This window comes from Olea europaea, chromosome 1 (genome assembly GCF_002742605.1).
Source record: "Olea europaea var. sylvestris chromosome 1, O_europaea_v1, whole genome shotgun sequence".
NCBI lineage: Eukaryota > Viridiplantae > Streptophyta > Magnoliopsida > Lamiales > Oleaceae > Olea > Olea europaea.
Window position 1 is genome coordinate 9,703,081 of NC_036237.1, and position 11,811 is coordinate 9,714,891.

Genomic DNA, 11,811 nt, shown 5'->3' on the forward strand with positions numbered 1-11,811 from the left:
GCAGCACATCGGCTGCTGCAGGCACGCTGCTGAAAATGCAGCAGCCAGCGCCGGCGGCGAATTTTTTTTTTTTTTTTTTAAACCAAAACCAGAAAAATGGAATTTCAAAACTTTAGATTCCAAAACCTTTTACTGGATCTAGATCTATAACCATAAATAATATGCTAAACAATTCTCAAATTCAACAATAATGTATCCAAATAGTTAAATTTGAAAATCTTAAAAAAAATTGCAGAAATTTAAATTTCACATAACATCATGGAAGATCCATAACAATAATAAAAAAAAATACTAAATTATTGCAATTTCTCAAAGATTTCAACAATGGATGGCTCTGATACCACTTGTTGCAAAAATTTGAAAGGAACCATATTCATAAAATCCTTTCATAAAATCATAAATTCCATATTGAAATCAAAGAGATAACAAAAAGTGCGGAAACATACCTTGATCCATGAATCTTACTGCTTTAATTGGGTTTTGATCTTCCAATTGATACGTGATTTTCCTTCCTTTTGGTTTTCTTGAAAAGTCTCTGTTGATGGGGATGCAGAGATATCATCAAAAGAAAATCACGTTCAAATTGGGGACCATAACCACTTTTAAAATAACTGCTATTGGCAGTTATTAACTTTAAGTTATTTCAAATCGGCCCCTCATCAATTCAAAATAACACCTTCTGGTCTCTACACTTTAATCCCATAAAATTTAATACCCATTAGTCCAAAATTAAATCCAATGGATCACTTTATCGACTATATTTACTTTAAAATAGCACCACACATTCTAATAAATGTACATGTGTGGCCCCAAAGTTGGAATTTTTTCCAACAGCCTACTTCCTACTACCCTTGTCCAGTTGTAGAAATTTGAATAGAAAATGGTCCTATGTGGGGGCTCAGCTTGGATGAGCTGACCTTTCTTTTACAATACTGGAATTTGCGCTTTTGCATTCCATAATGGAAAGAACCTCTTCGTCTATTCTATTGGACTGTGGAAGAGGAAGAGAAGCACGACTCTCTTAAGCTACATCCAACGGTTTATGAAATTTATTAGCAAAAACAAATGAAAAACAAGTGGTGTCAAAATTAGATGATGAAGCAATGATTGCATGTTGTGATTTCTTTTGGGTGACATATGACCCCTGCCAAAGTGTGACCCTGTGAGCGGTAATGCATGATTTGTGGATGTTCAATTGTTGCATGTTAGCATGTACTCGATTCAGATTTTGGTTGTGTGAAGAATTAATGGAGTTATATATTTGCGTAATATGACTCCTATTAATGTATAAGTAAAATGCTTGATTACTTCGCACGTGACCTTGGACGTGATGTGTAACAATAAACAATTGTAACTCCCATCATAGAATAACTGACATTCATGAACTTGTCGATAGTGTGAACTTGCAACCATGTACTTTGTGGCATATGACTGTCTTACAGAATTTGTGAACACCACGACAATATTTTTCATTCAATTATTGCTGTGTTCTAAAATGTACGCATTTTTTCGTTTATGGTTGATGCGTTTTCGAAATGGCTCGCATATGGAGTATGTGCGTGATAATGCATTTCGTAGAAGCTCGATCCAAGATGTTCAAATCGGTGATTTTTCGGGCTAAGTTCAAGGGCGGATCTAACACCTGGCGAGCTCCTGCTACTACACGTGCTAAATCCATCGGAAGCCTTTTTTTTGTTGAAAATAGAATAAATTTTCAGGTTATATTACTAGTAATACGTCTTATTGTTATTCACCCCTTGTAGCTCAGTTGGTTAAGCTTGCATGCACCCACCGGAAGTCCTAGGTTTGGATCCAATTTTGTTAGCGTGCAATATTTTTATTCTATAATTTTTACCAAAATTCAATAGGGAGGAAGACCAAAGGAGATTCAAACCTATGACTCCTTGTAAGTATTGTTATAACGAAATAATATTGGATAGATTTTAACTGTTTTAATACAAATACAATTATAATCATTAGAATCAGAGCTCTTCCTTTGAATTATACAAAATTTGGCAATAATGTCATTTGATGAGTCCGATTTACTTTTATAACAGAATCATATATGTTTAATTTGAATAAAATAATTGTTATATTTAAACTTTAGGTCTTGTTTGATTCCCTTTTTTTTTTAGAAATACATTTTTTCTCTCTTCTTTTCAACCATACATTTTTCAATAAAATAATATTACACTTAAATTCAAAATTTATTTTTATAACAGAATTATATATTTTCAATTTGCACAAAATAATTGTTATATTTAAAATTTAGGCTTTGTTCGATTTCCATTTTTTCTATATATTTTTTCTTTCTTCACACTTTCTTCAATAAAATAATATTACACGCAAATTAAAAAAATTTCTTTATTTTTAGTCATACATTCTCCATCAAATCATTATTCCAAAATACAATTTTTATTTATTTATTTATTTATTATTATTATTATTCAAAATTTTTTTTTTTTTTTTTTTGCAAAAAATGGGTATCAAATGGGCTCTTAATATTTTATTAAGATCGACGGTAGATGGTCAACAACAACCCGTGTTGATTAAAACCCCTGGATTCCCCCCTAGCTCAATTTCACGTTACTGTTTCTTTTCTTTTCTTTTTTTTTTTTACAAAACAACCAATCGAAACGGCTCAAACCTATAACCAATATATTCATCTCGATTGCTTCTCAATCTCACCAACAAATGACAAGATAACTGTAATGATTGCAAACCACAAAGGCAAGAAGAAAGCAATGAAAGAAGCATAAAGAGAAGGCCAAAAATGAAAGAGGAAGTCACCAATTTTGGAGCGCAAAGCAAACTGATTTTTTTCTCTATATTGCACACGTTTTTCTCTCGAGCAGACTGCCACGTTTTTTCATCTTCTTTATTACACAAAATTGCTAGGGCAAAGACAACATATATATAGGATATGCTAGGTTTTAGTTGGACCAATAACATGGTTAAATGGATCAAGATTCAAAGCCATCCAATAGATAAATATACATGGACTGGGAGTAGCGTTAATTTCTTAAGCTACTTCCAACGATTCACGTTATTTTCAGGTCGAGCATTTGGACTTAATTGTTGGTAACAATTTCACCCATCGATCGACGCCTATGAAATTCAATTCGACGTTTACATGATAACCTGAAATTCATTGGGTATCAAAACTTAACAAATCTCCACCTTGATACTCAATTAACCTGCAAGAAATCAAAACACAAAGTTAATACTTGCATAAGCAAGAGAACTAGTAAAATTAAGATCACATACCTTATCTTGTGTTTCAAACCCAAAACACACACCATACCTGCTCCATGTTCTCACAAGGGCTAAGGTACAAAAAAACCCAAGTAGAAGTACATAATAACAGTAAACAATCAAGAACAAATAAACGTACGATGAAGATATAACATTGGATAACACAAATATAAAACACGTTCACAAAGAATAACAGATTAACTCCAAGTTAATCAACAACGGCCAACACATATACAACAAATGTATAAATGACCCACAAAAAGATTTCAATATATTTATCATATTCCATTCCGTGTTGCTCACACCTCGAGAATGCATATCTCTTCCGTTGCTCATCATGTTTATTAAACTAATCACTTAACTCATGTCTAACTGTAAATCACAATAGATCATAAGTCTACGAGATAATCCTCTATCACCATCTCACTTCTCCCAACAAGTGGATAATGGGTCTCTATCTAACAGAAGTGATAGAAGTGTCTCCTCACACTTCACCTGATTAGGATCTTCACAGATAAATGATTTCAACATTTAATCACGTCTCAACTCATGATCCAAATATCACACTCTACATCCCTTGTACATACCACCAATGTACCCAAAGCATCTATACTCCACATCACCAATAAACACACATCACACTTATTACTAATGCATTCCAACCCACTATGTATGCAAACAATTACGCTAAGTAATCAAAATGCTCTCAAATTTATGCAAGTGCACATATCAAACATATTGAAATGCAACATATAACCATACAACAAAATTAAGCAATCACACACATCCATATAAGATTACACACAGATGCACATGTAGTAATTAGGTTTACTCTCAATAAATCTCACTAGGGTCATCACTTAGCCACAATAGCCTCACCTCTTATCTTACCCTTCAACAAATCTTTTTTCTTGGGACAGTCCTTCATAAAGTATTAAGACTTACCAAAACTATAACACCACTTACCACCATCATTGTCCCAACCTTTGCTCTTCTTCTTACCATCATCATCACTCGAGCAACTACTCGAATCACTACTATCTTGAGCTCTTCCCAAATTCATTTGCTTAAAATTAATTCTACTCATCGTTATACATAACTCACCACTCCTTTTATTTTTTTCAGTTTTAATCTCGGTCTCTTTACTTTTAAGAGAATCTTACCATATGTAATTGTATTCTTAACTCCCCATATGAGTTAAGCATATAAATAAGCAAGACAATGGCCATATAAATTTCAGACACCTTCTCATTACAATTAACAATGTCGTGAACAAGTTTTTTAAAAACATCCAAATTGTCATCAAGATCCTTTAAAGGATCCATTTTAAAACAAAAAAATCTTTCAAGTAGAAACAATTTATTAAGAGTAGACTTAAGCAAACATAAGTGCTCCAACATTTTCCAAAGTTCTTCAATAGAATCAAAATTTTCAACTTTCCTCAAAACAAAGTAAAATAATTGAAGTGTAAGCAAATTCATCATATTCTTCTTTTTGTGCTTCTATCAAATTTCCAGGGTATTTTCCATCTATGACTTTTGAAACTTTTTGTTGAATAAAAATCCCCTTTATCTTTTATTGCCAAATTGAAAAATTTTATTTTCAATTGAAAATTCTAATTTCGAAATGTGAAGATTTTGAAAAACAGAATGACCAAAGTACACAAATAGGTCACACAAAATAATCCTTAGGCCATAGTTTACAAAGTTCTAGATTTCTAGGGCTTCGTGAAATTCAAGATTTTGGTATCAATGGAATGTTCAAATGGGTGAAGTTTTGGTGTTCTAACAAAGTAATCAATGCAACACGAATGTATGTCAACAAGAATTCAAATTTTCACGCAATGTAGTCTCACACAATAACTAAATGACAATTAAAGCACAAAAACAATTATCAACTTGCGGTTAAATTTAACACTTCTGCAAGTAATTACTAAATTTCTAGTACAAGCAATGGTTATTTAACACTGTAAACCCAATTCTATTATTACCCTACACGATGATGCGCTAATACTAAAATTTAAATGGGATAAGTCAATATACCATAGCGGACTGATTTGAGTCCGTGAAAAATGATAGATGTGAATTTACCACTACTTTATTGCCACCATTATTTGCCCTAAAGTCTCCAGCAATCGCAGAAATCAATCAACCACGATTGAACCCCGATTGGGTGAAGGACAAATCTTTCCAGATTTCATTGTATAACCTGAAAGAGAAAACTAACAACATCAAAATGTCAGGAACAAACTACCTGAAGAGGCCTCTACCTGAAACTGCTGCGCACACCCTCACACATAACCAACAACCTCTGTGCATGGGCTTCGTGCGCCTCTACACGCATCATCGGATGACCTCACACATCGGCCATCCTGGTGCGCCTTCACTTGCACGTCACGCGGTGATCTCCATTTCACCAAACTCCTTTTGGTTTGGCTAGAAAACACAAACAAATTCGAGTTTTTCACAGTTTTTCGACAATTTTTCGATCTATTTGCTGCTTCATTTTCTGCCATTTTTTGGTTGGATTTTGGTTAGATTTTTTAGCCAAATCCACTATCATGGAAGATTATTATCAATTAAACATTGAATGAATATTGTTTCCATACAACCTTAATTCAAGGAAGAATATTATCAATTAAACTTTAGTGAAGTTAGATGTTACTCTACCAAGGGTCACTGATACGGCATCGTTCGGATATGTCAATAATCATATGAAAGTTGTGAATGATCAATAAAGAATTTGTTACTCTTATATAGTAAGTGATTATGATCTACAGTTAATTTAGTTAAGTTGCTAACGAAATCCTTGATCAAGGTGTACTCATAAGTCGAAAATAAGTTTTCAATTTATATTGACTTAATAATAGAATGAAAGATGTAATCGATAATTGAGATTAACATATATTCATATCTCGTAATTAATCGGGTCGTGTTGACGAAAGGATTATAGTTTCACAATAAACGAACAAGTTTGATTTTGTCACATCACGTGACATTTCTCGTCAAACGTATTACCCTGACACCTTACTAGATGTCAATCTGAGATGACGAATGTGAATTGGTAACATATTAAAAAAGGGTATTTTAATTTATCGATTTTGATTAGATCAAAATAATAATTCAAGTTGTTAGATATCATGATTGAGAATCTAATGGGTCACACATAAAATGAGAACTAGAAGAATGAGATTTAGTAATTAATTAATTGACAAATGTTTAGATAATTAATTGGGTTCTTGTTAATAGGCCAGAATTAATTAATTCGTTCATTGACCAAAATTAATTAATTGAATTAATTAAATATAGATCAAATTAAGTTAAGAGACGAGCCAAGTCCACCTAGATTTATATTAATAGGTTGGTACGGTTTGAAAATATCAATAGAGAATATAATTTCACATTCTTTCTAGCAAAAAAAAAAAAAAAATCCTAATTCTCTCAATCTTATTCCATGTGTGAATTTCAATTGGAGGCTGGATAATTGGATAGTTGTGGATTGCAGACCAGAACCGTTCTTCAAGGAATTCATCAAAAGTATAATTTTTTTATCACAATTTCTCTCTAAGTACAAAGAAAATCCTTGTTGGGAATGGAAATTTATTTTATTTTCCACTGAGCATGATTAAATAAATTCCCAACAACTTCCTCCAAAATCGATACCACTGAGGTCCAAATAATTCAAATGCTTCAATTCAAGCAACGATGGACTAACCTTACCTCTCAGAAGATGTTCATAATTTCTACGCAGATCAAGATGAACTACTTAACCTTTTTTGTTACACTCGATTCCATACCATTGGCAGCATTCCCTTCTGACTTTTACATTTCCTCAGGAGTAGAGAACGTCACAAGCATTTATAAGTCGATGCTTAAACTTGAGAAGTGCTCATCTTTCAGTCTCTATACACCTAACCTCTCCAGAAGAAGATTATGAAGTTTGTTTCACGCAAAGAGAGAGTACAAATAGCAATAGTTTGATGAATCCTTTAATCATGTTTATACTGATAAAAAAAAAAAAAAAAAAAGATAGAAATTTCTGACTACTTTTTGCTCATATGAAATCATCATTATTATGCTCCTGTTTAGTAGAAGTTAAAATCCGTATTTTAATTGAAGTCAAAGTCAACAATTAATTTAAATTACATATTTTATGGGAACCATAACTTTTCAACCACATATCTCATCAACTTTTATTAAAATTCACTAAAAATCTGATTTAATCCCCACCAAACAGGGCATATATATACATGGATATTTCAAAATGGGGACCAAACATGATACGACTGGAGGACCCCTTTGGAATGCCAGTCCAACAATGAAGTAGACATCATCCCATAATTTCTCCTAGCGTGCAGAATGGGGGAGACGAAATCCGACACCACAACAAAAACGTCTCTAATACTTGTCAATTGCTTGTTTTGATGGTGGAGTTGGCACTTGCGATGAAACATGAAAGTTATGGTCCATCCAATGAATAATATGGCTTAGGTGGGCAAAAAAAAAAATAATAATAATAATAATAAAATTGTACACCGAGCATGATTGCTTTTCTTTTTGTTTGGAAACTTGTGATTTGATCTTTTTTCTAGGGACCAAATGATACAAAAGTAAAAGGTTATATGCTTGGTTTAAAAGGTAAGGAATGTAAATGCACTTTTTGGCAAAGATTTGGGGGCTCAGTTGTAATTTTTCCTATTTTTATATCAGCTTAAGAAAAGTCATATAACATCAATTAACTACTAAAAAATCAAATATAGTAATAGAGTTTAATAATTTTTAATACCATGAGTTATAATGTCACCAAAAATAGTTTTACTCATGAGAGACAATTAAATTTTAGTTGAGAAAATTTTTAAATGTATAGTCTCCGTCTCTATTCAAATGCAATCAACTCCCTAATACGATAAAAAATGTCATACATTTCCAAATTTGTGATGAAAATTATAGTGCTCTTTTAGTTGACTCCAGATTCAAGGACTTATAAGATTAGTGTAGAAAGACCAACGATGTAAAAATAAAGGTCGATAATAAGATCAATAATTCTTTCGAGTCAAAGTCACAAAAATTTTTCTCTACACTTAAAATACAAAGAGGTGTTTGATTGAGCACAAAAAACACAATAACTTAAAACAGGTAGTATCGTGGAAAGAGGTTGGGCACGGGGTTGGTGGAATTGGTTGAACAATAAAGAGAATTTTTTAATATTGAAATATTTAATTTTCTTTCCTTTTATTTTAAACTTTTTTAATTGGAACTTGTTTGGGACTCTAACTGTAATTATTTATAGAAAATGGTAAATTAGTCATTTTACAAGGATTAAATTGATAAATTTATGGTAGAGTCGTTTTGTATGAGGTTTAGTTAATTCGAGGGTGTATTACGTTAAAATGAAAGGAGACGATTGATTTGCGCAAATCATGAAGATGATAGTAGTGTTTTATGCCAATTACCTTAATCTTTTTGGTTTTTCAATGTAGGACAACTCGTTTGACAGAGTAATGTTATTCATATCCAGTGATATTAAACACAAGTTTAGGTGATAATTATATGATAGATTTATTTAAATGCAAAGTTGTATAACTCATATAATTGAACATAAAAGTAAAGCTACCTAGAATAATGTTTTAGCACCACTGACACAAGATAACATTATTCTTTTTGACATATATTATGCATTTTACGTCGGGAAAGATGCATCGAAACTAGTACTTAGTGAAATAAATACATTTACTCTTAAACATGGCTTGGCTTCAAAGTTTACCGCATAAGTATCAGTCGTTGGACAATTTTTTTGACATGTATGACTATCGTAAATTTGCACACTAAGCCGCTGTTTGACCCCAATATTTGGGGATAATAAATTTTGTAATAGTAATTTTCAGGAGAAAAAAAAAAGGTTTTGAATTTATGTGCTAAATAATTAAATTGAAACATTGCGTGGTTGAAAATAAGTTTAAGGAAAAATAAATTTTTTGAGAATGGGAGCTCAAACAGGGGGCTAAATGTGATGAGTTGCATATATGTTTGATCGAATGCCCAATACGGAATTGGTTTGCTGCAGGAAGGCTAAAGCAGTGTTGGAGGTTGATTTTGTTGATGCAAAAGGTAGAAATATGCCCGTTGTGGTTACTGTGGTTGTGGACTTGCCTGCATCTACTACTATTGGGAATTTTGAGGTTGGGAGATCAATTCATTAGACAGGAATTAGAGTCATATGTGAATGCTCCTACTGCACTGACTCACATGTATGCGAAAGGCGGGTTGGATCGGACAGCAGGATTGATAATTCACCTATGCTTATTTGACCAAATACAATACAAGTGGGATCGGACTATACTCAGATGTGCAAAAACATCGCTACCTTTTCAAGTTTTGAAGATACCACCATTGTAACTTATTTATTACATGCAATTTTCAGTCAAAAAATTTCGTAAATTGTTGATAAGATGAGAGATAAAGCACGGTAAGTCTTGAGTCAAGCAACACAATAAACACACCAAGCAATTCTTCTTTGTAGAAAATTGTGACTTGCGTGGAAACTCATATTTTGTCTAGAAATATTGTTTTTACAAAAATCCATTATTATACGTATCTTGCGACGTCTTTTTCGTGATTTGCGTGGTTAAAGAAAATAATTCTCTACCATTCTCGTTTCTATGTCTGCACAAGTTGTTTTCCTCATATTTCCTTTCTTGTTTTTCTTAGCTGCACTGTCTTTACCTAGCAAGTTGGAAGACTATTTTGCTTTTTGAATTTTCTTTTCTTTCTTTATAGTGCTTGTTGCTTTTTATAATGTAGACCCAAGTTTTTTGAGTGAGGACACATTATTTACTCAAATTGAAGTCTTCGATGGGCCCTTTACGTGTCAGCCTACCTGATTCACTTCTTTATAAAATGTCTTAACACTTGCACAATTTTTATAAATGGAAGGCAGTGAGACTTGAACAAACTACTGATATTTGATATTTGCTTGTTCATATAATACGTTGAACCATCTCATTTGAAAGTTTAAACTGTTATTGAAGGAATGCATTTTTTAATTAAATTTAGTCCATCCCTTCCTGGGAGGGGAAAACAAAAAGATAGGACTGTACTCGCTTCAATCCTGCAAGAAATTATTGACAAGAGATCGTAGTATTTTGCCAGAATTCACTTAAATCTGTAAAGAATGAAATATGTTGAATGAAACTTGAAAACTTTATACTAGTCTAACATATTTATTTTCTTATCTGCACTTCATGCATTCAAACTATTTATTTTCTTCATTTACTTATTTATATATACTGTGATATTGCTAGAAGTCTTTTTCTTCTATAAATGGAGCATTTATGCCTTGAACTTGTGAAGCAGTCACACTAATTAACGTCTAAACTTTAACACGAATAGTCGATCACGAATAAAGACTTTGATTTAAACAACTTGACTAAACGTGTCATTGGGTGCTAAACTAAATAATCTTTCCCCTAGATGACAAGACCTATACAGAGAAGTCAAGTCTTTTTGCTTTTTTAACCTTTTGGAACCAGTTATAAAGAGTTTCCAATGCATTATTGCTGATTGGATGATTTTTCTGAATAACAGTAACACCAACTCATAGTTTATAAATAATGTTGCTCAAATGGTAAAGAATACCACAATAACATATAATTGAGTTCATACTTGTTCTCAAAATGATGATTGGTAAAATGTTATATCAACATATCCATTGGTTAGTTATTGTTCTGTTAATAAGCTTTAGAGCTTATCCTGGACACTCTTTGCTAGTGAAGCGTGGTAGAATCAGGTGCTTAGAGAGGGAAAGAGAAGCTCTTCTCAAGTTCAAAGACGAACTTGTTGATGAATATAGCCGACTAACTTCTTGGGGAACCCATGAGGATAAGAAGGATTGTTGCACATGGAAAGGTGTCTATTGTCAAAACCACACTAATCATGTTATTGCATTGGATCTTCATGGTCCATCAGACAAATATGGACTCTTGCCTACTGCCTCTCTAAGAGGTAACATCAGCCCATGGTTGCTTGAAATACGCAATTTGAATAATTTAGACCTCAGTTATAATGATTTCAACGGTAGCCAAATTTCAAAATTCATTGGCTCCCCAGGCAGATTACAGTACCTTAATCTGTCCTTTTCTAATTTCAGAGGTCACATTCCGCATCACCTTGGCAACCTTTCGGAATTGCAACGTCTTAGTGTCGGCAGCAATTCCATGTTAACAAGCTCAAACCTTAATTGTCTTTCTCCACTTCATTCATTGGGATACCTTGACCTGAGTTATGTTGACCTCACGTTAGCAACTGATTGGTTACCAACAATGAGTAAACTAACTTGTCTCCAATTGTTATTCATGTCATACTGTCACCTAGCTCCACTTGTTGATCCCTTACCTTCAATGGTCAATGCTTCTAATTTTCTTTCTGATCTTTCTCTTGATGGAAATAAACACTCCTCTTCTTCGGGATTCCCTTGGTTGTTTAACTTCAGCAGTAGTCTTATTTACCTTGATATCAGCTACAACAATTTGCAAGGTCCTATTCCTAATGCTATTGGGAA

The 11,811-nt window shown here is 32.8% G+C and overlaps 1 protein-coding gene across 1 annotated transcript in view; it reads left to right on the top strand.

Moving 5' to 3' along the window:
* Positions 1 to 10,942: 10,942 nt before the first annotated feature.
* LOC111404020 (probable LRR receptor-like serine/threonine-protein kinase At4g36180) overlaps positions 10,943 to 11,811 on the top strand; it is a 2,141-nt gene continuing 1,272 nt past the window's right edge. Inside the window, exon 1 of the mRNA XM_023032734.1 lies at positions 10,943 to 11,800. Within this exon, the coding sequence (XP_022888502.1) occupies positions 10,943 to 11,800 (858 nt within the window). The remainder of the gene's footprint in view (positions 11,801 to 11,811) is intronic.